General features: G+C 43.4%; 1 protein-coding gene across 4 annotated transcripts in view; it reads left to right on the top strand.

The window, feature by feature from the left end:
• epha7 (eph receptor A7) overlaps positions 1–17426 on the top strand; it is an 86066-nt gene extending 68640 nt beyond the window's left edge. For 2 of the 4 annotated variants that reach the window (XM_068576911.1, XM_068576908.1), the window contains exons 10-17: positions 1957–2070; positions 2562–2747; positions 3871–3932; positions 4167–4376; positions 5560–5709; positions 9265–9458; positions 10107–10262; positions 11892–17426. In XM_068576911.1, coding sequence (XP_068433012.1) covers positions 1957–2070; positions 2562–2747; positions 3871–3932; positions 4167–4376; positions 5560–5709; positions 9265–9458; positions 10107–10262; positions 11892–12006 — 1187 coding nt within the window. In that variant the 3' untranslated portion in view covers positions 12007–17426. Of the gene's footprint in view, positions 1–1944; positions 2071–2561; positions 2748–3870; positions 3933–4166; positions 4377–5559; positions 5710–9264; positions 9459–10106; positions 10263–11891 lie in introns of all 4 variants that reach the window. The other 2 variants (XM_068576909.1, XM_068576907.1) reach the window with 1 other exon arrangement.
• Positions 17427–26156: the final 8730 nt, after the last annotated feature.

Here is a 26156-nt window from a genome sequence, read left to right as displayed (position 1 = left end):
AGGAGGCATGAAGATGAGGTGGGAGGATAACAATATGAAGGGATAAAAGGTTGGAGTGCTAGTACTCAGGAACTTCCATCTACGGGAGCTTCTGGAGCTCACACAGCTCGCTGTGTGGAAGAGGCTCCTCTTCTAGGCCTCTTCCATCAGCACGAGTGGCTTTTTTTCCTCTTTTTTTTTCCTACACCAACCCCTAATGATGCCCCTGGAGATGCAGCTGCAGACTGCCTCCCCAAGTGGAGCCGTAATGATCTACGCTGTAGGCAAACTGCTGATTTGGTAACAAAATAAGGGGTCAGGGGGTGACGCCGCGAACGGCTGCAGCGCCGGCGAGTCCGCCCCCGGCCGACGTTAAGTGTCCCGCGGAGCCACGTCGGCGGGCGGAACGGGAAGTGGCGCCGGCGCCCGGCCCCTAATGGGGCGATCCGCCGCGCAGTATCAAAACGACGAGAGGCCGCCGGTGGCGACAGAAGCCAGATAGCCGCGAGTCCAACACGCGGGAACCCAATTTGTCTGGCGTGTGGCGGCGAGGAGGTCGCGATAAGACGTCTGCTATCAGATCCGCTGACATCTCGGATGGACGAAGCAATTACGGGGAGCGAGTGGAGGGGAATCTGGGCCCGGGCGTTCGTTGTGTCCACGGCGGCGGGATGGGCCGCATCGAGATGGGGATCCAGAGCCTCTCCAATCCGGATGAGCTTGCAGTTTCCGCTCTGTTGTGTTGGTCCGGCGCTTATCCGGCGCGTTGCGGCTGGAGCTCATTAAATTTTAAAGTTGACAGGTCGTATTGTTATCCGTGGAATTTAAAATGCACAGCGGAATCGCCCCCGTGAGCGGATGTGTTTGCTTAATAGTGCAGAATACTGTAATTTGCTGTTAATTTGTGATAAGTGTATATCCCCCCCCCCCCTCCGTCTCTGGCCTCACTCGAACCTTGTTTGTTTTCCTTATTGGTTACAAACTGCTTCCACTATCACTTCATGAACTCCTCTCATAACAGCAAAAAAAAAAAAAAAAGGACTGCGGCGATGCAGTTTTCTGCCGCGGCTCAACTTGTCTTTTCAACTTTTGTCAACAGTTTTCTTTTGAGCGGGAACTCTGATAGAATATTCAACTATATTAAATCTGCTCCCATTCATTTGCTCCCTTTTGTGAGCTGGAAATCAAATTGGATGGCTTCAACTCAGGCGCCGACATGAAGAAATGGGTCATTTAAACACGAGCGTTAGCGCCCGGGACAATTGAGCCTGAACACACCATCTCACACGTCGGTCCTGTGGTAGCTCGTCGTATGATGGAAAAGACAAGTTGAGCGACCGGAAACGCTTCAATCTCCTACAAAAATAAAAGAACTTGAGTGAAACGACCCTGTGGTGATGGCAAAGCCGTATTTGAAGCACACGAATTCAACGAGACGGTTTTTCAAGTGAAAGCTGTAAAATGGAATTGAGATGTTATTGTTAAAGAGGACGTGTCATGCTCATTATCATAATTACACCTATTTTGTTATTATAAAAACAACAACACGGTGCACCACAGTGGGTACTGAAGTGTTTTTAATCATACAACATTATAAAGGCGGTTAATCAATAAAGGGTTTTACTGTCGAATGAGTAGAATCCTGTTCTATGTTCCACTGGAAACTGTCTACTGAAACAAGCCCACACGACGATATCCTGTATCAATAAGCGAGATGAACCGACATAGCCGGCGCGACAGACTCTTTTCTTCAGCGAGGTGCTCTCAGGTTACAGGTTACTCAAATCTTTGCTTCCTATTTGTGATGGATTTTTTTCCCGCACGGAAACACTTTCTTTTCTCTGACACCGCTCGCCGACTGCTCAGCAATTCCCTCTGGTCTCAGTAATCGTTTGCCTGTCAAGTGCCCGCCGGTGCGCAGCGTGCGTATTTATTCATAACAGTAATCCTCTTACCTTTCTACAGTTAAATTTCCAGGCACCAAGACCTACATCGACCCCGAGACCTACGAGGACCCCAACCGGGCCGTCCATCAGTTTGCCAAGGAGCTGGACGCCTCCTGCATTAAAATTGAGCGGGTCATCGGAGCAGGTGAGCGCCGTTTCCCGAATTGTCTGGGCCCCTTTTTCTGTCGAGTCACTCCGTGCTCTCGTACGTCACACTGACAGCCAGATATTTACGCCTCGGCACGGCGTTATGCATTGTATAGCGATGGCGCCATCGCAAAGAAGGGGTGGGCGATGGAGGGGAGTTCACTGCCATTAACATGTGGGCTTGGCCTGGCGGAGGCAGTCACCGAGATCTTTTCCACAGCTGAGAAATTGCTGCCACATGGGTTTTACAGAGGCGGTCAATGACAGTATCTATGCAACACCAGCGTGTCTTATTATAGGTCTCGGTTTCACTCCCTCGAGTGTAACAAGATGTCGCACTCCCAATTTGTAGTCCACCGCTGCACAGCTGCTTTGTCTGAAAATACGCTAATACATCTGTCATTGTGAAGCGCTTTTAAAAACTATATATATTATTATGATAAGCTCAGCCACACCTCAATCCTAAACCGCGTTGGTTCCCCATCACAGGGGAGTTCGGGGAGGTGTGCAGCGGCCGGCTCAAGCTGCCCGGGAAGCGGGACACGTCGGTCGCCATCAAGACGCTGAAAGTGGGCTACACGGAGAAGCAGAGGCGGGACTTCCTGTGCGAGGCCAGCATCATGGGCCAGTTCGACCATCCCAACGTGGTTCACCTGGAGGGAGTCGTGACGAGAGGTAATCTCACACCTGATAGGGCGAATAACAGAGGCAAAAACACAGTTTTTTATGCACTTTGAGGTACGTTTTGAAAATGTTTAGTCTTTTTTTTTTTTCTTTTTTTTGCTTCCATAACGTGTCTTCTGTCAGAAAAGTACAAAGCAAAAAGCTAAAGTAGTACTTTAGATGCTTTCATTCCACTTTTCTGTCTCCAAGCCATTATGTAATGCTTACTTTGCATATTTAAACACAACATTTCAGAGAAAAAAAATGTATTTAAGTAATCCACTGAGAAAGTTTCATAGTGAAACTTTTTTTTATTGTTACTTTTTTTATCCTATTCAACTGTTTTTCTCTCAGACTGTTGCATGTAAGTGCAACTAAAGTGGAGATTGCCGGCTCAAAGCTTCCAGTTTCATTCCTCTCTATATTCTGAAGGTTTTTTACTGAGGGGTTTGTTCATATATAATTCATATCCTCATTTATAGAACATTTTTATACCTAAAACCATGGCCACAATTGATATTTGTATTGCTGTTGACAGTCTTTTCTGATTTGTGGAGTCACACAAAGAGATATCCAAAATCTGTTAAAAAAAAAAATACAACTTTGAATCTAATATGTCAACAAAGGAAACGCTTTGGAGCCTGACTTCATGCAATGTTCAGATTTCTGTTCTGGAAATGAATACACTGCAGCACATATTAAATAAGATATTGCATCATCCTACTTTTTAAAGCTGCAATTTCAGAAAAAAAATGTAATATTCGGGATGAACTGTGGAAGTTTCATGGTGGCAACTATTAATTAGGACGATTACCCCATTAACTCGGGGTGTCTCCCCCTTAAAAATCCTCCAAGATCAGTTTCATCAAAGCATATTTAGCTTTGGGAGGTAAACGCGTTGTAGTCAGAGTGATATTATATCTGATTAAATTAGCCACAGTCCTTGTTTAACATTTTCTCATTTAGACACTGTAATAAAAGGAGCAGATGGTAACTTTTAATTAAAAGCCAATACAGGCGGCTAAAAATAACTCCAAAGCACTTCCGTACTTGTTTATTGTGAAGCATTTTCTTTTGCGAGCAAACAAACTCTGCTATGAATTGATCATCCGCCTCCCCTCTCTGTGTTCACCAGGGAAGCCCGTGATGATTGTCATCGAGTACATGGAGAACGGCTCATTAGATGGCTTCCTCAGGGTGAGTGTCACCTTCCGAGCATCTCTTGTAACTTTCCTTTTTTTTCCCGCCCCTGCTCGCGAGCGTCCCAGAGAGCAGGCGGTCCGCGGGAGGATCTGTGCGTCGCATAATAAATATCATAAATCTTGTGCTCGGAGCTGCTGCAGTGCTGTGACCTACATTTCCCTCATGGTCGGCGAAGAGACGGCTGACCCGCCTGTGTCCCCCCCCCCCCCTCCCCCCTCCTCTGTGCAGAAACACGATGGTCAGTTCACAGTCATCCAGTTGGTGGGGATGCTGCGGGGCATAGCGGCGGGAATGAGATACCTCTCCGACATGGGATACGTCCACCGAGATCTGGCCGCGCGAAACATCCTTGTCAACAGCAATCTCGTATGTAAAGTGTCTGACTTCGGCCTGTCAAGGGTGATCGACGACGATCCCGATGCTGTCTACACAACAACTGTGAGTCAATTAAAGTGCTTGCTCTCTCTCCCTCTCTCTCTCTCTCTCTCTCTCTCTCTCTCTCTCTCTCTCTCTCTCTCGCCCTGTCTGAATCCTCTAATCAAGTCACAGCCGGTGCATGAAAATAGAGCAGGGCCAGTGGTGCACGCTCAAGTGGTCTGCACCCTTTTTAAGTTGCAACACAAGATATGTCTGGCTGCAACCTTCTGATGAGTCACCCTTTGTGTGAAGGGTTCACATGTTGTAACTAATGTCCTATTCAAGGTTAATTAATCACTTACTAACGCTTTATAAAGCAGTTATAAGCCATTAATAAGAACAACTGTAGGTTTTTGGGAAATGTCTTGGCTTGCTTATCAGACACATACTGAGTTCATTACAGATGCAACATATGGGTCATGGATCTTTTTTAAGCATCAAATTCGGTATATGGAACAACTATATTTATATGAAAGCCATGCTGCAACAACCAATCACAAGCAAACCCCAACAATCTGAAAGGGAATGGCCAAGATTATTGACTGATTTTCATAATTCATTCATTGTAAGCCTTTTTGGGGGCAGAAAGGCCAACAAATGAGCAGGTCTTTGCTTCGCAAGTGTGATGATTTGCTTGTTTTATCTGAGTCCTATAACACAAAATAAGTAATCTTGTCTTTTTAAACTGCTAACAGGGGAAAAAAAGAAGTATTCCTCACTAAAATGTGCATGCCAACAGGTCATGGAGCCAACGCACTTCTAATATAGATGAATGTGGAATAGCAATTCTTAAAGGGGTCATGAGATTCTTACTTTCCACTGATCCAATGAGTCATAGTCTGTCGTTGTAATCGCAGATGCGCTGTTAATAACCAAACTGAAGGCGAGATGCCCTGCAGCAACAGCCAACAGCGGGATATGACGCAACCTTGTTGTTCTTATTAATGATTAATCAATGAAACATAAATACATGATTAACTATGCATTACTAAAGCCACAGATTACATCATATGAACCCGTGCCTCATTAGAAAGTGGCGCCAGTATTTTGGCTCAAGTTTGTGGAAAAGTCACTTGTTTCTTTTGTGTTTTTTGTAACCGTGTGTGTAACTGAAACTCTCTGTAATTGATGTTTTTAGGGGAAGATGCAGGATATTATGCATTTGATCTTTACTCCAGCCTCTGACCTGCGTTTTACTGCACAGGGCGGCAAAATACCCGTCCGATGGACCGCGCCGGAAGCCATACAGTATCGAAAATTCACCTCCGCGAGTGACGTGTGGAGTTACGGCATTGTCATGTGGGAGGTCATGTCCTATGGGGAGCGGCCCTACTGGGACATGTCCAATCAAGATGTAAGTTACTAGCTGCTATGGAAACAGTTGCGTTGCTTTCATTCTGCTGATGGACTGCCTCAAAACCAAAGACCAGAATTTCTGATTTGAAAGAGTTTACTAGAAATATGCAATTTTGCAGTTGTCTACCACTTCTTTGATATGTTTCTGAACCATAAACCATGTGTTGCTGGCAAATAATAAGCTCATCAAAAAAGAGAGCGTCAGTGCAGTCTGAGAAAACCACTTTTTATTCTACCAACTGTCATCTGAAACGTTGCAGGGATTTTCCCAAAGTTCATCCCTAATCCATTCTCATGAAGTCACTCCACGAAAAACATAAATATCGCAAACAATACTCACACTTTGTGGTTCTCCTGCGAGTCGTCTCTCGCAGCTCGGCCGGGACGGTAACCTCGCGCTTAATTAGTTCAAGAAGTCTCGCTGTGATCACGCAAGTCTGGATGCGTCTGAAGGGGGAACAGACCCGCTATGGGATCCGCGTAGCGATGAAGTCCTGAGAACGAGGATTTGATGCTGGCTTCACTGTAAACAACGGGAGTGGAAAGAACTTGTCATGCAGAAGCGTTTGGATTCAAATGCCCTTAAAAGTTTCATAATTACTTATGGTAATTCGAACCAGTGCGAGGAGCCGTGTTGAACCAATTAAAGAGACGGCAGCGCGAGCGTTTGCGTGACATTCGTTACGGACATCCGAGTCGAGGATGTAAAGACATTGACACGCTCTGAATTTTAAAAAAAGGGGGCCGTGGTCATGTCCCCGTCTGAGAGGCTCTAATGGGAATGTTATGTGTTGCATTATGGGAAGTTAAGGATCAAGTGTTTTCCGAGCTGGGCCCATGCTTGGGTGTCAAGATCACAAGCATGGGTCCAGCTCCAGCAGTATGTGCTGCTTTGATTTTTATTATTTTTTTTGTTTTATCTGTCTCTTGCAAACTTAATGAAGTGCAGTAGAAAAGTGTATAAAATACTTCTTTAATAATCCCTTTTATAGGCGTTTTGACACCTTTCAATGAAACTTGTAAAGACCTCTGTGCCGTCACTGCAGAAAAGGGAAATAATTCTCATCTCTCTTGTCGTACATGAAACCTAACTAGATTCCTGTTGGATATTTACAACAGTAATGAGTATTTTCTTTCAAATAGAAGAAAATTTAATGAAGTCAAACCTCAGTCAAGCACAACACAATCAAAAACAATATATATATTTCAGCTCCATCAATGCAGCTCTAAAAAAAAAACCCCTGAAGAAAACAAAGAATACATAAATATACACACAGCTTCAAAGCCTCAGAATCGTCTCCCACCTGACTGCTGATGTTGTGAAACATCTGATGTCGGAGGGGTTCTTTTAGGTGCTGTAATTTAATCAGAAACTCTATCTTTTAAAGTGCCTCAGCATCAAGTACATCTTGGGAGCTGACTTCTGACATTGACCAAACTTTTCCTCCTCATAGAACACAGTCCCACAATTCTTTTCTTTTTTTTTTTTTACAAATGTCACAAATTGCCATAATGATTCACTCACCCGCAGTTCTCTGAGTGCTGTCGCCGGCCTTCCTGCCAACTCCAACCGAGGGAGTCCAACTGCGGCGGACCGCTCGAAGCTGTCCCTTATTGTCGGACGTTTGGCACATTTTGATTGATGGCGAGTTTGTGCGGGCCCTCACGGTTTCTATATGGTGCATATTGTTTAGCACCCACAGCGGCAGGCCCAAACATTATTAAGATTCTCCGGCGCTCCAAAGCAGAGGCTCGCTGATTCAACAATCGGATGTTAGAAATGCTAAACAAGATGGCCGGGGCATTAAAGAGCCGTATGTGGTGCTACTTGCCAGACATCAATGTCAGACGTTTTTTTTTTGCACTTCGTCAAAGATGTCAGCAAACATCCTCCGGGGTCTGCAGGAAGAACGTTATTTGCATTTTTCCCAAGAGTTTCAGTGTTTTGACACCTTTTTCCCGCCGTGAGTCACTCTCGTCTGAGCGATCCTGACTGAAATAGCTGATGGAAATATGCGAAAGTGTACACAGCTCCTTATCCGCACAATAAATAAAAGGGGGAGCTAATCAAATCAAATCAAATCAAAGTGCCCACTGCACCTACTGCTCTCACGTCATTGACTTTTAATGAACTCAGAGCTAAACTGCATGCACGATGCAGAGTGACAATAGATTAGGTTTACTGTGGAAAGATTATTTCAAGAGCTGTATAAATATAGGCTTTTGTTTATTCACATGCAATATATATAAGGTGCTTAATATTTCAAATGTAACTTTGACCTTGCATAACCTTAAAGGTTATCAGTAAAATGTCAGCCAATAAAGACAGGTGTAATACAATCCTATCTCCTGAAGAGAGTAAAAGCTTAGCTGCAGGGTTCAGCACTAAATGAAGTGTTTTTTATGGCTGAGCCCAGCAAGAGGAGAGCTCCAATACTCGAGCAAAGGCAAACTAAAAGCTTATACTGTATTTTCAGGACCGGTAAATGAGAGAAAGGGTCTGATTTTGGTAATGTGCCTGGTCTGAATAAATTTCACAACCTTTTGATCATACACCATCAAATAAAAGCCCATTTATTGATAACACGCTGGCTCTCACATCCTATGTTTAGGCCATTATATATATCATCTTCATCAACTGTAGTAATGACTACTAGTTAAAGCGACAAAGGTGTAACAACAGAGCGCAATAGACAAACACACAAGCTAACAGCCGAGTTAGCCATTTACACGAATGTAGAAATGTTTAAAAGTCAAGTTAAGCTGCCAATATACTGCCTCAGAAGTGTCTGTCAGATGGTCCTGCAGCTTTGCCAACCCTCACCCACCACACCTTTGTTGTTCAATACTTGTCCGAACGTGTGACTGCTTGTTTCTACCCTTCTGGTGCTACTTAACGCTATTTATAAAGGGTTTAATGAAGGTAATACCAAAGGCTGATTCTTAAGAGTTTGGGTTTGGGGAGCTACTAATGGCTGATACCAAAGAGTTTGGGGTTAGGGGAATAGTATAAGCTGATACCAAAGTGTTTTGGGTGAGGAAAGTCCTAAAGGCTGACTCTTAAGGGTTAGTGTCAGCGGTTGGGATTAGAATTTGGTTGATGTTAAAAGCGGATACCAAATGCTTTGGGGTTATGGTTTGGTGGGAAATAAAGGCTAATCCCCTAGGGTTTAGGGTTAGGTAGATACTAAAGGCTTATGCCAAAGGGTTTTGGGTTAGGTCTAGGAACATAGTAAAGGGTGGTACCAAAGCATTTCGGGTTAGGTAGATACTAAGGGCTGATACCAAATGGTTTGTGGTTAGGTTTAGGAACATGCTAAAGGGTGGTACCAAAGGGTATTGGGTTCGGTAGATACTAAAGGCTGATACCAAACTATTTAGGGTTAGGATAGGGTAGGTCCTAAAGGCTCCTACGAGAGGGTTTAGGGTTAGGAAGATCCTAAAAGTTGTTTAGTTAGATTTGAGTGGGTACTAACGGCTCATACCAAAGTGCTTGGGGTTAGGCTGAGAATAATGCTGATACTGATGACTCCATCTGATTTGCATCTCCCAGGTCATAAAGGCAATAGAGGAAGGCTACCGTCTTCCAGCCCCGATGGACTGCCCACCAGGCCTGCACCAGCTAATGCTGGACTGCTGGCAGAAAGACAGAGCTGAACGTCCCAAGTTCGATCAGATAGTTGGCATCCTAGATAAGATGATCCGCAACCCTAACACATTGAAAACGCCAGTGGGAACATGTACAAGGTGAGGAAAAAGAAACCAAATGAATCATTTTAAAATGTGGCTTCATACAATAAAGAATTTGAACTTTTATTTTAGTGCATTAGTGGAAGATCCAAAGTGTCCAGAGGATGATTTAGCCTCTGTAGTTCACAGATGAAAGATAAATCCCGGGGGATCGATACCACAAAGCTGCTTCCATGGCTTTATGGTCAATAGCAGGGCTTTTAAATCAATCTCTGTAATGAGTTCTTGGTACTTTAAAGTGCAGTGGGAACTCCAGACCTCAGTCTGACGTTTGTCAGATGAATTCTATTTGCAGTCAGAACATACTATCCTGAGGTGAGATCGAGAGGTTACAGCTGGTTAAAAAGAGCTTTATTACACAGAGACAGTATGCGCAGAATTTAATCAGATTCAAAAGATATATATATATATATATATATCAAAAAAATAGTTTTCAGAAGCAAGCTGACGCGCTGCATGTCTTTGTGAATTCCTTATTGATTGAAGCCTCCAATCAGTTTGTCCTCCCCCTCTTTGCAATTTGCTGCACCGCTGGATGCCTTTGGTCGTCACTTTGTCTCGTCTTCTCCCGGCTTGATTGTGTTTCCAGCGGAACGTTTCCTTTTCCACGCGAGACATAAACACCGTTCTGTGCTCATCCCGCAGACCAATTAGTCCACTGCTGGATCAGAGCACACCAGACTTCACCGCTTTCCGCTCAGTGGGAGAGTGGCTGGAAGCCATCAAGATGGAGCGATACAGAGACAACTTCACGGCGGCTGGCTACGGTTCCCTGGAATCTGTGGCCAGGATGTCAATCGAGTAAGTAGATGTGAAGCCCTCACGCGGTTCGGCATGAGTAGAGGACATTAATACCGGCCACACTTTAAGACTGTGAGCTCACCTCCACTTCCTTCCATACCGACATGACTAAACAATTCTACTTTTTTTTGTTGCATTTTTTGCCTCTAATCAGTTTCTGTTAGACCCCATGAGGTTCATGGCACTTCAATCACTGGCCTGAGCCTTTATCTCCCCAAACTTGAGAGATGACCAGGCCGTTATATCTTCCATGGTTTAACACTGTATATAAGATGCATTTTTTTAAGGAAGAAGCCTCTCTGACAGCAAATCAAAACAGGAGCAAATCAATGAACAATGCAAACTCAATCGTGTTTATCGGTCCTGACAAATTCAATGTAATGTACATTTCCACATCACTAATTCCATCCCATCCTATACACACCGCTCTATTGCCCAGAGTTTGTCTTTATATCAGAGAGAGTATTTTCCAATCTTTCCTAGTTTGCGGTTGTTTCACTGCTACCCTCAATGAAAAACGTCCACAGATGTTTCACATTAAAAGCCTTCTCGGGGCTCATAGCTCCTCTCTATCCTGGTTCGCTTTGAAGACAAAAAATCCACATAAACAATTGAGTTTTGTTTATTGTGGCGGATGGAAAACAGCGAATTAGAAGTTATTGGATTTGTTAGTGAGAACCGGGTTTCTGTTACAGATCGCCGTAGCTCCTATAAATAATTTCATAACTGACTTCAAAATAAAAGCATCTCTCAGTAGTAATTAAAGACGTAAATACAAGTACAAGGAATTAACCACAATAAGTATTACATAATGAATAAAATCATTGATAATTAAACAAACAACTTCCGCCTGACAACTATTTCAAACTATTTGTGACTAAATAGTCAGGCATACATTTCCAAAGACCAATCTGAATTCAATCTGAGTGTCACTGAGAAACGTCCAGTTTCCACGGAGCAATTTCACTCAGAATGAGAGCAGACCACGTCAGAGTGTTCGACTCAGACAATATCAGGACATTCTGATGTGGAATATCTAAGCGAAGGCTCTCCAGAAGGCCATACGTCAGCTGTGTTCCCTCTAAATTCAAATGAGTTTGCCCGAAGGATCGGGCTGATACAATCATGAGCATCGAAAGGTTCAATTTAAAAAGTTATGTTATGTCAGAGAAAATGTGGGCGAGGGGAAAAGATATGTATATTATAAGTCCCAGCTTGTGCACGCAAGTTTAGCTACATGAAAGATACAAAATCTATAAGGTTCTTATTCGTGGCGTTTCACAGTTCCTTAAACATTCACATCTAGTGTGATAAGCCTCATGAACTTGTGTGAACTCTTTTTTTTACATTTTTTTTTATTGCATTGCATAAACATGGACGTCAGCCCGACTGAGGCTTGCCCTTCAGTCGTCACATTGACCATCAGACGTCAACATTCGTCTCGGCGTTCCCATAAAAAGCTCCAGGGTTCAAATGAACTCCCAAACATTCTTCCCAAGATAAAACAAAACGTCAGTTGTTGTTTTGTTGTGGGAGATTCATAAACAAAAGCCTGCTGCTTTTTTTAGCTGTCTTTGTGGTGTTTTTTTTTTGGTCCAGTGCATTGATTGATGTGTCTTGTCTTCCCAGGGACGTGATGAGCTTGGGGATCACGCTGGTGGGCCATCAGAAGAAGATCATGAGCAGCATACAGACTATGAGAGCCCAGATGCTGCACCTCCACGGCACGGGCGTCCAGGTGTGACGACGAGGGGAAAAAAAACAAAACAAACTAAAACAAGAACAAAGAAAAAAACAGAACTTATCTGGAGCAGTGCCTGGGACGTAAAGCGGGATAATCGTCAAAGTAAACGGACATCTGTCGTGTCTGACTCTTCCGGCTTGTGTCTGGAGTGAAATCATTCCTTTGTTCCTCAGTGAAGGAGTGCGGTCCGCCTCTTCAAAAGGGCACTAAAGAGAGGAAGGGGCGGGGCGGGGGGGGGGGGGGGGGAACCTGCAACACACAAAGAAAAAAAAGAAACTACCTGGACGAGATAACTTTCTTTTCACTTTTCTTTTTCCTTTTTTTGAAGAAGCGCTTATGAACTCAACCATATATCAAATGGCGCATTGGAAAGGAGTTTGACAGCGTCTTTTCATTTTTTTATTTAATGAATGACTTAAGTGCACACCATGGCTATGGATAACCTTTAAAAAAAAAAGAACAAAAAAAACCAACAAAAAAAACAATGTGTCTACTTGCGGTGCTTTCACTTAATTCTCTTTCTAATTTGTTTATTTTGCATCTGTCTGCCACAGTGACATGTTGTGGCCCACGCAGCAGTTGTTTTTCTCTCTCTCTGTCTCTCTCTCTCTCTCTTTCTCTCTCTCCCCTCTACTTGGACTTGACAACAGGGTAAACTCTCTTTTATCCAAACGCAGAGAGAACTTTTTAGGCGCTGATTCAAAAGGTACTTTTTGTGCTGCCGACACACGCTGGACTGTTTGAGCCGTTTGCAGTGACTCGTGTTTCCCTTCATGTGCTGTTGGAGTGAAAACAGTAACCTCTCGTGCTTCTTTGCAGCTTCCGGGAGTGTGAATGTGTGTGTGTGTGTGTGTGTGTGTGTGTGTGTGTGTGTGTGTGTGTGTAGGGGGGTGAGGTTCCGACATTGTTTTCAACCTCTCAATTTTATTATTTTTTTTTTAATCAAGGAATTTCCTGAAGAGTGCAACACTGAGGAGGCGACTTGTTCTTCGAATCAAAAGACTTTTATATCAGAGTAGCAATATCCTTTGTCTTAGTGTTCGCTGCAGGAAACGCAGAGCGGCTACATGGGTGTTGCGGCGGCTACATGGGTGTTGCGGCGGCTCTCGCGGCGCCGTTGAGAGATTTTGATTTGAAATTGAAGCCACCATTTTTTTTGCCATCACGTCGCACACACGGTGTTCGTTTCGGGGCGCGGTCGAGCTGCAGAGTGCAATTTTCAAAAGGGTGGATCCAAGAACGTTGTAGACGTAACACTGCCTTAAAGAAATGCGTTCGATGAAGCGTTGCCACTCTTTTAGGCACTTCGGTGGCAATGCTTCCTGCATTCATTTTAAAAGGGTGGACAAGCTCCCTGTTTTTTATTTGATTTTCTTTTCCTTGTAGTGTGATGTCTTTTTATCTGGAACTTGAACTGGTGAAATCGAGCGCACGGACGCCGTTTAATACCACGAGTGACGCGGTCGGCGAAGAGACGGAGTAAACAGAGCAATAATTACCAGGTAGAAGCGGCCCGGGCCTGAAGAACTACATTTTTTAAAGGTGCTAGGTTTTATCGCATGTGTGTGCGCTGTGCTGAGACAAGCCCTTTGGAAACCATTCAGTCACCGCACGGAAAGGAAAGGAATGTACCACTTAGACCTGAAAACGGTTTGAAAAAAAAAACAAAAAACAAGTGCTCGGGAAATCGGCCGCGGCCAAGTCATCAAAAGAAATAATCTTGTCGTATTTTTGGCCACCGCGATACACTAAAACGCCTGGCGGAAATCAAACGCCGGCCGTGGAAATGTTGAATTGGGTGGCTGGAGAGATGAAAGAGGCGCCTCCTCGTTCGGAAAAAAAGGTGCCGCTTAGACATGCTGACATCATCTCCCGACGCCGTTGTCCAGAAATCAAAGAGCCCTCCTTCAGGGTTCCGGGGGTCTGGAAATCAGGACCAAACGACGGAGCTCCAGACGGACGCGGATCGCGCCATTAAATCCCCCCCTCTTCCCCTCCCTCCATCCCACCGCCCCCAGCTCTGTAGACATGCCATGTAGAGATCCCTTATTTATCCCCGCGTCTCCGCCGCTCATCCCTCACAGGCGTGACGGAACATGCATTAAAGTGTCTCTCAAGATTGCGCCTCTTTTCTCCCGTAGCTCTTTTGTACGGAGAACAGAGACGAGGGGCCTTTTGCAGAAGATGTGCTGAAAGCCAATCAACCTATTCTGTGCCATCTGTCTTCACTTCAAATGCAAAAGAAAGAAAAAAAAGGTTCCCATGTTGAAGTGTATTTTCAGTGCAGTGATCTTTCATGAGAAAATGCATTTATTCGGCTGTCACGTAAACAGGAGTGGTGTTCATGGAGAGAAAAACCATTACAACCGTGTCTCGTAACCTGAGATACGTCTGTGTATCCAGTCATTTCTGTCGACCGTTTTCATCTCCAATGCATAGCTAAAGCATTGTCCCTCGCTGACGGAAAGTACAAACCATTACTAGCTTTCTTCAATCTGCCGGTTATCGCTTCAACTGCAACCACATGGAGCCGGGTACCTTTTGAAAAAAAGAAACACTTGAAAGATTGATTCACGCCTGCCGGGACCCTGGTGAGTAAAGTCGGTCGCCTCTAAAAGAGGTAACTAGAATCTTAAAACGGATGTGGACACCAGACGCGTACATTTGTCTGCACGTGTCGTCATACATGTTGGGCAGGGTGCCGGTGGCCCGCTCAGACCTGATCGACCCTCCAAAGCAGATGGACCCCTTCACAGCTGAACGCCAACAGAAATATGCTCGCGCATCCGGAAGACTTAGCAAGCGCCAAGCTTTACGTTAAAACTGCTACCATCGTCAACAAATGTCTGGTTGCCGCACATTCGGTGGTCAGAATCAATGATCCCACAGCGGACTTTTAGAGAAACCAGACCGCCGCTCCATCGTTTCACAGCAACAGCGCGTGTGGTCGCGTCGTGACCGCTGACTTTCAGCCCAATACGCCCGTGGTCGCGCGTAGAGACTCATGTAAACGCTTGGTGTAGATGATAAACAAAGATGTTGTCCACAGCTGGACCTCAAAACTGCTCACGTTTGGAGTGGCCATTTTAAAACCCAGTGTAGTTAGTTTGGGTTGCGTTAGCGATCCTTGGTGGTTCACGCTCTTGCATGGCCTGAGGAGCTTTTGCATTATTCCTCGCGTGGGTCATCATCGTTTACAGATCACTGATTTTGAATGGCAGATGAAGATGATCACATAATCTAGAAGGGTTTTTCATTAAACCTGTTTGTTTTTGTCTGACATATTTGCGATCGTAAAATATAAATGGTCCGGGAACGCCTCAGGACGCCTCAGGAGTAATTGTATCATCAGTAACTCCACGGATCCACAGATATCCAATGAGAGAGCATAAAGGACGACAAAATCCAGCAAACATTCACATGCAACTGAGAATTTACCATTTCCGGTTGATTTATTCATCAAGATAAAATTTCAGCTCTGGATTTCATTGCGTCAGAATTTATATCAATTAATATTGATGAGCTGCAATTAAATAACTGACTGATGACTACTAACTGTTGAGTTTGGCTGTATGAGAACACGGTAGGAGCGATGACAGAAACCAGGAGGCGTAACCGGGCTCTGCCTGTGCCACTGTTTTAACTGGACGCTGTTTTAACCGGACGCTGTTATAACCGGACGCTGTTATAACCAGACGCACCGTTTTAACCGCAAGCCGTTTCAACCAGACGACCGTTAGCTGGACGCCGTTTTAACAAGACGCTGTTATAACCAGACGCTGGCTGTGATTGTGGTTCCAAGGGGACAACATGTCCTGTTGTCCAGCTGCTTTGGTGAGGACACAGATCTTAATCTCTTTAGGTTCGGGGTTCAGGGTTTAGAGTTTTGGATGATGGTAAAAGGTTTTATCGTCATCAAAAATGCAGTATCTGCCCAATTGCTTTTGCTCCTTTCTGAAGCACTTTTGATGACTATATAAAACCCTTTTACCGCCTTTTACCTTCGCTGCCTTTAACAAGTGAACGTAAATGTCTCTGAAACAGCGAGCGCGGACTGCATTTCGTCTTCGCACCTGAACACTGTTTTCAGGATGATCCAGCTTAGCGTTATAGGATGGATAGAGTTGGATCCATTTCCACTGTGGGACTCACCTTTGTCAGGAGACACCAGGAATTAGCCCTGACCGACTCTGAGCCCCCTCCCCACCACCACATACCCCCCCCCCCATGTCACACACACTCTCCCTTTATCCATACAGCAGAGCTCAGCAATTGGACCTTGGCCAGACCTTTGAATTGAATACCGGCATGAAGTCATTCAGTCAGCACAAAACTCCCCGGTTCGCAGGCGGCTCTCTCTCTCTCTTTCTCTCTCTCTCTCTCACCCCTCCCACCCCCCACTCCACTCGCCGCTCTGACCGGGTCCCTGGAGGCCTCTTTACACCCCAGGGTAGAATGCCTCTGTCCTCGTTTTTTCTTCTTCTTCTCCTCCCTGTGCTGGGGAAACAGCAGTTTGAGCCAAATTGAGATTAAGGCCGGGATGCAATCGATTCGACGTCCGACTCACCTGGAAACCTTCACCGCCAGAAGTCACTTTATTGTCCGTTTTCAGCTCGTTTCATCCCCGTTTTTAAACTGCAGGTCGCTCAACTCTGGACACGAAAAGTTTTGTTGTGGCTCTATTTCAGCAAAAAAAAAAAAAAACACACACAAAAAAATTAAATACAAAATGTAAAAAAATGAAAATAAAAAAAAAAAAAACTTGCAGGATGTAGAGGGGTTGGCTGGAATCAGGAATAGCAGATAGAGTATGAAGTTATTTTTCAAATCTTGTGGTTCAACAGTTGGAAATTAGTTTCACCGCCGTGGTCGAGGCGGTGGATGATTCCAAAGAGTGCAGCGCTGTCGATTGTGTCAGAGAGAGACGAGATTTGAGGGGATCTTTGTATATGTACTAATTGTAAAACTTGTACATTTTATTTATATTGTTTTTTACACATATTACTCAGTAGAGAGCTCTGAATACATTGAAAATGCACTATATTTTTCTATCTCGCAGATGAATTATTGTCAACCACCAAGATTTCAGTTGTACATATTTTTTTTTTTTTCATATTTTTTTTTCTTCATTTAGGACCAAAGACAGCTGATAGGATTTCCATCTTTACTTTCACTTTGTTTCTGATTTTTTTGTGTTTTTTAGTTTGTTGTACAGTAATGCAAATGGTCAATTTATTATTTATTTTTCTGTGATGAAAGTATTGAGAATATCCACTGGTCAAAAGTATTTTCCCCAACAGCAGAACTGTAAAATCATTTAATTAGACAATTTCTTGTTACATAGACAATTCTTTTTGCTTTGTAACCTTTGTAATAGACTGTACATATATTTTTGGAAATATAATACAATCTCTATAGAAGTTTTGGGTGTCCTTTGCAGTGATTCTTTTCATCATTACTCATTTTCATACCGGATGTGTTCACTTTATCAGCTAGTTTTTTTACCGTTGAGATCAGACATCCATGTGAGTCATTTTAAGTCAAGTAAAGATGTTTTTATTTGTAATCCATTTTTAATCCATGATAACTATGGATGGCCATTTTAGTCCAACCCGTTCTCACTCCCAACTCATTTCACTACAAATAATTGCCATTTCTATGATTTAAGAGTTATTTTTTTCTATTTTTGAAAGTGTTTTTGGTCTGATGCCATAGAATTAGAGGGTAGCATTTTCTAATGAAGCAGCTTTTGCGGTAGAAAGCATTTATAAGGTATAACTCATAACTCAGTAATGAAGAACACATGTTCTACTGGGAAGATTGATTTGATTGTTGATGCTTTATAGATTTTAATCCTCAAGACATTAGTCATGACCAAGACTTCTTTATTTTTGAGTGAACTCTGCATGACATGAACTCATTTAAACAAACTTAATAATAGTGTTCTGTTATGAACAGAAACGGAAGACATGAAAATTGAGATGATTTGTTTGAATGCTACACTTTGAAGTTGTTCACACTGCGCTTAGCCCCAGGCTAATGGAGCTGTTGGCCCCGGGCTGAGACAGCTGCCACATTGGCACAACCCTGACACATGTGGGGACGTGGGGAAGCACTGAGTTTCAGGGGTTATCCCTTGAAAATAGCCCCAACACAAGGCTACAAGTTAACAATGTAAAACAGGGAGAAAGTTACAAAGCAGTGGTTTGAAATGCTAGAAGGCAAAAAGTAGTAGTCATGTGATTACGGACATTTAACCCATGACTACTAGAAGTGCAGTGTGAATGGTATATCCCTGGGCTGAGGTCAACTCTGGGTTAACAATGTGCGTGGGAAAAGGGGCCAACTTAGCCTATGGGGTCAACTCTCAGCCCAGGGATAAGGATAGCTTAAAATGTGCAGGGTGAAAAACCGATTTATGAAATGTTCTCGCTAGACTTTATTCACAACGATAACTTCACTGGAAATGGTCCATACAGGTAAACGCACTAGAATTGATATTAGAATAGCAGCCCTGTTTGGTTTACACGCGTGTAAGGTAGGACATTTTGTCTGGCAGGAGCTTTCAATTATGAAGAACCTCGGCAGAGGTCAAATATGAGATTCATGAGGCGCACTTAGCTTAAAATCCACACAACAACTCAATGAATAATAATAGGAAAAGCCTCACTTATTATACACACATCATCACTGGAAACATTGTGGAGCACAACGTGAAAGCCAAGCGGCAGTAACAATGCTGGAACACAAATAAAATGGGGCATATACCCATCAGTCTGCTGCCCCCAGTGCATGCTGGGAAGGGTTCCCTACACACCTACCGCACAAAAGGGCAAATCATCTAAGGTCCAATCACAAAAGTATTTGGTTTCAAAATAAGAGCGCCCCGACATAATCTACGTAAATTACGTACAGAATTTAAGTTGTGTAACACTTTTTCAGCCCAAACCATTATTTGGAGTAGTTTTTGGTCACTGGTGGGTCGACAGAGAACGATTTTTATCAATGGATTTCCATTTTGTTTGGATCGTGAACGTGCACGAGGCCACGTGCACATTGGCGGTGCAATTACTTTTCCTGCGGCTGGTCCCACATTACACCACTGATTGACGGGTGGCATCAATAACGTGCAACAGAAAAAAAGCCCAGCATTGTGCCAACAAAGGCGAGGAAGAAGAAGAAAAGCCTCACGCCATCAGACATGTAATCAATGCAGGATTTAAAGTCTTCAAAAACATGTGCTTTACAAATGTTTTATGAGCAAGGAAATGTATTCAACAAATATTTTCTATTATTTATCTTCTCCCTGCAGCTGCTATGGCGGTCTGGACATGCTCACAAGCTTGTTGGCACATGCATGCACGATAAGGCTGCCCAAACAGTCCTCCAAACTGTCCTGTTTTGTTCTTTAATCTTCCAGAAATTCCAGTTCTTTGAAGGAGCTTGAACGGATCTCTTCTGATCATGTCTTTCAGCAGTTTTAGTATTTATTTTAGTAAGTCCGGTAGTGGCTCAACATGCCGTCTCCAATTCTGCTCCACTCTCTCTGTGAGTTTGGATTACACATAAATCTGGCTTGCATCCATGTATTTCTCCGTAGCTACGCGGCGCTTCCCATTAGCTTAAACTGCACAGTCTCCTCCTGCTTAATAGATCATCTGCAGAGGTATTCCCGTCTGAAAGCCTGCTCGTGCGTTGGTGATTTGTCTCTGGGCCTGGCTTTGAAATCTGAAACTGGATACTTAATCATAAAAAAAGGTAACGTACTCTTAATCTGTGACCAAAAATGGTCGACTTTACACTGTTCCTTCTTTTTTTGTTGTTAAGTAGTTAGACGCTTAAGCCAAAGTTATACTTTCATTGTATGCTGGGGTCCGTGTGAAATGTTTTAATGGCCGTATGGTGTAGAAAGACATTAAAAACATGTTACAGCTAATTATTTACAATAAAAATGTGTACATGCTTCCAAAAACTTCAAATTGATAATGATTAGTTTTGCTTTAAAACACATCTCAATGATTTTACAGCAGTTTACCAGCTGTGTGTGTGTTTGGGAAGTAAGTAAAGATTCTCACACCACACACACACACACACACACACACACACACACACACACACACACACACTGTTTGCTGTTGGAATAAAACTAGTGAAAAAACACAATTTATCTTGTCCGTCATTTTTGCAAGACACAACTCGCTGCCACAAAAGCCACGGCACGAAATAAACAGAATCAGTCGCAGCAGACGTTTGCCAGCAGGGGGCGAACTAAATTTTGGAAGGGCAGCAAGCGCGGATGAAAAAAACCAGCAGGTAGGAAGTGCACAAACACACCGACACTGGAACAATTTAGAAGACAACTAGAATAGCACTCGGAGATGGACGGTGGTGCATTCAAGTGCTCCACGGATGGTTCCTGAGATGCTACTGGTGAATCTTTGAGTGGTGCTTAGTAACGAGCCGTATTGGCCGTCTTCCAACCTTGACTACTGTGTGTACGTACGAGTCCGAGGCTTTAGCCAAGCAGCAGCTTGGTTCACCCAAATCACCTACGTCATTTTCTGAAAATAGTGGACATCAACATCTCTTTCCAGATTCCGGGCCCTGTTACGCTGGATAATCAACCCAACAGACTTTTAGCGACACTTTAAATGCTAACTCACATTTTCTCACCTGCAAATTTTAACAAGCGCATAAGAACAGCTGGATGGAAAAACGCTCGGTGTTCCCCTTGGAGAGATCATTTATTTTCTTTGCCACATTCACATAATAATGCATTCCACATGAGATGGGTAATTTAATTGTGTTAAAAGGCATTTTGAGGGAACTTGTCCGAGCCCATTATCAGAGACAAAAGCCTGCCATTGATCCAAGGCCATGCGTGTTAAACGTCGTCTCTGAGGTCTGAACACCTGCACATCTTGGCACGCTGTTGTGAGAAAGCCACACAAAGCCATGTTGATCAAAGATGGTTTTGTGATATGCCGAGCGAGTACAATACAAAGAGGGTTCTGTGTCTCTTTTATCGCTCCAATGGAATTGATTATCTTTTGTTATTTTGGGCTATACAAAATAAACTGAATGGAATTATGACAGAAATATATCTTCTCTGGGCTCGTACTGCTTGCATGTGGTGGTTCTTCCCTTTATTGCCTCGGGTGGAGCATGTCAGAACATGGAACTTAAAGAGTCACGCTACCTCAGAAAACCCATCGCTATACCATTTGCATTTATATGAAATGCAGAATTAAATATTCTACTTGCTCTTTATCATTTTCAATCATGATGGATTGACTAATAACTAATCATTTGTTTTTATGTTAAGGTTTACGTCACATTGGGTAGTATCGCACGTGTTACGCCCCCCGCATGCTGTCTGACTGCTGCAGATGGGGTTCACCTGCGCCGCACCACCTGAGTGACATCAGGAGATCAGTGGGCGGGATAAATAGACACCCAGACCCCGAGCTCTCGCTCTTCTCTTCCTGTCTGAGCGGCGAGCGGTCGGACCTCGGGGTACATGCTGCATGAAGGCAGGTTACTGCTTGTATCTATTTGTGCAAAGGTTTGTAGGGGTTCTCTGCCATTTTTGTTGTCTCTTCTGTTTTAAGGCTAGACAGGAAGGTCAGTATTGTTTTTTTCTTTTGTTCCGATAGGGAAGAAATACTTTGTGTTCCAGCTAGTGTGGGGGCTTTTATTTGTAGTTTTGGCCTTTGAGACCCTGAGGTTTTTTACTTCAGTTTTAGTAGTTTTCCTTTTGTGCTCTCTGATAAAGCTGTAAATAAACCATAAATTTATTGCCACTTTAATACCTCACCCGCCTTGTTTTTTTTCTCCTTTGTTCCACCTTTTCAAAGGCTCTTTCTTTCTGCATGTGTGTTCCGCCTATGTACCGCTGGGCAGGCTGGACGATTTGCCAAGTTGAGCCTGACGTGAAAGCACATATGCTGTAGTGTTTGGTCTCAACGGTCAACGCGCGAGCGAGTCGCCTAACAAAGCTTCACGGGCGGTCAGTCTACCGGCAGCCTCGCACTGCAGGCTCTGCGTCCCCGGATTAAACATTAATCGTGCATGCGCAAAGCTGCCGCTGATACCTGTCAGCTGTCCGTCACATCGCCACCTCATTCAACCAGACGTCAGCGCACTTGTTCAAGCCAACACAGACTGGACTTTTCTCACTGAGGAAGAAAAACTGAACTGAAAATATGAAAAGCACTTATTGCTTTTGGTTAATGTGAATCAATTGCTTGTCTTTTACATCTGTAAGCTAAGCAACAGACTGAACATGGACCCGAGGAGTGGCTTGTCCCACACCGGGACCTTTTCTACTGAACAGTACCTGTTCAGAAAAAAATAAAAAATGTATGAACTATGTATGTTAACTTGCTGTGGCTCCAGAGTGCCTGTTATAATGTTTTGAAAACATTACTTTAAAGGCATGCAATGCACTATTTTTTTAAAATGTTGTGCATAATGCAATTAATTGTGATTAATCGCGGGAAAACAAGCGATTAATCAGTTTATTTTTTTTCAACTTTGCCCAGCCTTCGTTTAAACAAAACACCGCAATTTCACCCAGGTAATCAATTGCTGAACGCCGCTCTGCATGATCGGTGCTACTGTGGTTCGCATGCCCGTCTTTCAATCAGAGTATCGGTGGTTTGAGCCCCGGCTCTGCTAGTCCTGGCCGTTGTGTACTTGAGCAAGAGACTTAACCCTGAATTGCTCCCCGTGGGTGTGTCTACGGTGTATTGAGCAAAAATGTAAGTCACTTTTGGATAGAAGCGTCAGCTAAATGTAATTTAATGATCCGCACAGAGCAACGTCCAACAAAGTTCTTGAGGTGGTGATGGACAAATTGTAGTTTGCTGATAAAAAATAATAAACTGGTGCGTGTTTAATGGGAATGCATTTCCAGGGCAGAGCCTGCGTGAGTTCAAACAGCTCTTGCTTGAGAAGAGGCACGCTATCTGAGCCAAAGTAGATACCATGCCAAGGTAACCACTGCAGTTATGGCATTACCCATTCATAGAAAAGTCTGAATAAAGCTTTAGTTTACTGCAGATAAATATTAGTCGTTTATGATACCATTGTTGGCTTATCACCATCCGGTAATGGATCACATATTGGATCTTTATACATCAAAATGTCTTCATCTACATCTTCCCCATCAACGGATGCACTGCCACAGAAAAACAGTGGAACCTGGCCGACTGCCAGAGGAAGATAACAGGGAAAGAAATCATTTGTATTTGGCAATTCTGCAATAATCCTGAGCCCCGCTTCGGCATTATTACAGTATCTGACATTTTGCATCGAATTTAGAAGTCAACTGGGGATATGGAGATGAATGGTTTTAAACTGTGTAAATTGATTAGGAGGAACGTGCGGGCTTGACTAATGGTTTACCTGTTGGACTCCGCAGGGAAAACAGATCATGACCCATTTAGAAAACAAAGGCTTTGCTTTTCACCGTTCAGGTGTGTCCTTTGGGGAAGTATAATGTGGTATTTACAGATGCAACAAAGAAGACTTTTCACGTCTAATCTGTTGCTCTTGTCTTGAAGAAAAATAGAGGTGATTTCTTTGGAAAGAGGCCGTGTGTCCTCAAAAGGATTCGGTGCTCCATCAAAAGTTTAGCCATCGACTTGCCTGTAGGAGGAGAGCATCAATCCATTCTCATTATGTTGAGGATATTGTTGAAAGTTTTTATTTCCAAAGTGGTGTTTGCTACTCCGACCAAGTTGTAAATACAGTTTTTGCATGTCTGCAAAATTTGATAAAATATCTTCTCCCCTTGTAGGTTTTTTGGGGTACAAAGTAGATTTTTCTAAGCTTTGGCACCGCCATTAAGGAATCAACCAATCACGATGAGTGGAACTGGTTGAGCTGCCGCTCTTGTTCTGAGGCTAATAAAAAACTACTCAGAGACTCCAATATCCGAACCAAGACTGCAAACCGTATTACTCCTTTATTACTCCAGATCCACTTCCGCCATTCTTACCTTTGACAATGTACGCCATAGAAATATAACATTTGCAGGGAAGTTATGAAAGTATTTTCAATGTTTGTCATCACAACTTCAGTGTGTAAAGGCCCCAAAGTGATGAATGGTTCTCCAGAACTTCCACCAGGCATTCAGCCCGCTTCAGACGAGTCCAACTACCATGCCCCAAACCACCTGAATGGATGTATTCATTCACCAGAGACAGTTAGAATTAATTAATACATTGGTGTCAGTTAGGTAGAGAGCTCTAGTCCCTAGGAAGGTTGTTACAATTTAGTGGTGTAATATATAATCAGTACAATTCAACAACAAACAGTATAGTACAAAACAAAATGCATGAATACATTTATTTGTAAAAACAATGAATTATATAATGGCAGGGCCAGAGATGAGGTGCCATGATCAGTTGTGATTGCCGGTTTGTTCCAGGTTGGCCTCAAGCTAGCAAAGGTTTCCAAAAAAACTCGTGGCAGAGACGACGTTTAAGATAAATAATTATGGTCCAATAATGCCAGGAGACACTCAGGGAACCGAGGCTGGAAGGCGTACTGAAACACTGAAGAGAAACTGGCACAGAGAAAGGGAGGAAGGCTAATGAGGGACAGGTGAAATTAATCAGGGCAGGGTGGGTAATCACACAGGAGGGAAACGCACAAGGGCAGGAAGTGCACTAAGTGGTTTTAATAGATTTGGTTTCTTTAAAATGGGGGAACTAAGCATGAAAAGGTAGAATGCATAGTGTATAGGACAATGTATAAAAAGAGTAACACTGTTCAATTGACGTGGATGTACAGAAAACACCCTCAAATTGACTTTAATTGCATTTACTGATTTCCAAGCACTGCGCCAACACACCAACAAATGCATGGCTGTCACAGTGAGCAAGCGGAGCGGTTCAAGCTCGCTGTGTTGAAGATGATGTGGCGCTTTCTGACTCTCCAAACAGCACAACTTTGCCTTGATTTTCACTTCAATCTTGTGTGTAATTCTCAGTGAGAAGCTACTCAGGCTCTACGTGTCGGATGTCAACAAAAATAATCTGAAAATCAAACATTGTCTCTTGCCTTAATCTTCTCTCTGGTTTCATCATTAGGAGGGTAAACATCATCATATTTTCGGTACAAAGCGCTCGCAATTCCTCCAAAGGCGCTCTCGATCGACAAATCAGCATAAACAATTACGGCGGATGTAATTAAGAACCCTGAGTGACAAGGGCATCTCAAGAAAGGGAACTCAAGAAAGGAAGAAGGACTAAATAATGAGCAGTTGTGGTAAATCATTTGATACAATCTTCTGAGAGGAGGTTGCTGATAGCCACACTGGTCCGGCTCTTATTTTGTGTGAATTCCCAGAGCGTTCTCAATGCCGCCTCCTCAAACGGATGTGCTGGCCTGCCACTCGTACTACTTGGGTAGCAATTATGACAAGATTAAAAGGAGGAAGTTAGCCGACGTAGCATGAAGAGCAATAAAGTCTCCGCCGGCTGGAGGTCTGGCCGGATGGTGTCAAACAAGCACAGGGCTTTCACTGTGGAGGTCGCATCGTATCATTTACACGCTACACAGAAAAGAAAAAGAGAAAAAACACATGCCACTCGATTTACACGATCCGGACATCCTGTTGGATGGATACTGCTCATGTGTAGCGCTCAACGGTGATGAGAAAGAAACGAGATGCAACACTTGTTAGCTACTTCTATCATCAGCGCTGTGGAGACTCCTAGTGTCGTTATGGAAGGTGCTCGCGTAAAATGTTAGCCAGAGTGAGGTAAATGTAACGTTAGCCATAGCTAACAAAATGTAACGTTACCCAGAGCTAGCAAAATGTAACGTTACCCAGAGCTAGCAAAATGTAACGTTACCCAGAGCTAGCAAAATGTCAGCAATCTGGAAACAATCTGTAAAACTCGGCAATAAAAGGTTTGATGACATTCATCCTTCATGTTTTATGAGCCAGTTCATACAACAATGATAGCGACTATCAGGAAGTAAGGAAAACATCGGGGAAGGAAAACTTGACATCTAAACATTTCTAGAAATTATCCGAAAACAGATCAACACAACTTTTCCAAAGAGAGAAACTGGCCTCCAGAAGATACTGTTATTCAAAAAGAATAGCATCAAGTACACTAAAAGTTTGATTA

This window comes from Clinocottus analis, unplaced genomic scaffold, assembly GCF_023055335.1.
Source record: "Clinocottus analis isolate CAN_PGR_092001 unplaced genomic scaffold, fCliAna1.0.p SCAF_15, whole genome shotgun sequence".
NCBI classification, from domain to species: Eukaryota; Metazoa; Chordata; class Actinopteri; order Perciformes; family Cottidae; genus Clinocottus; species Clinocottus analis.
This window is presented reverse-complemented; position numbering and strand designations above follow the sequence as displayed.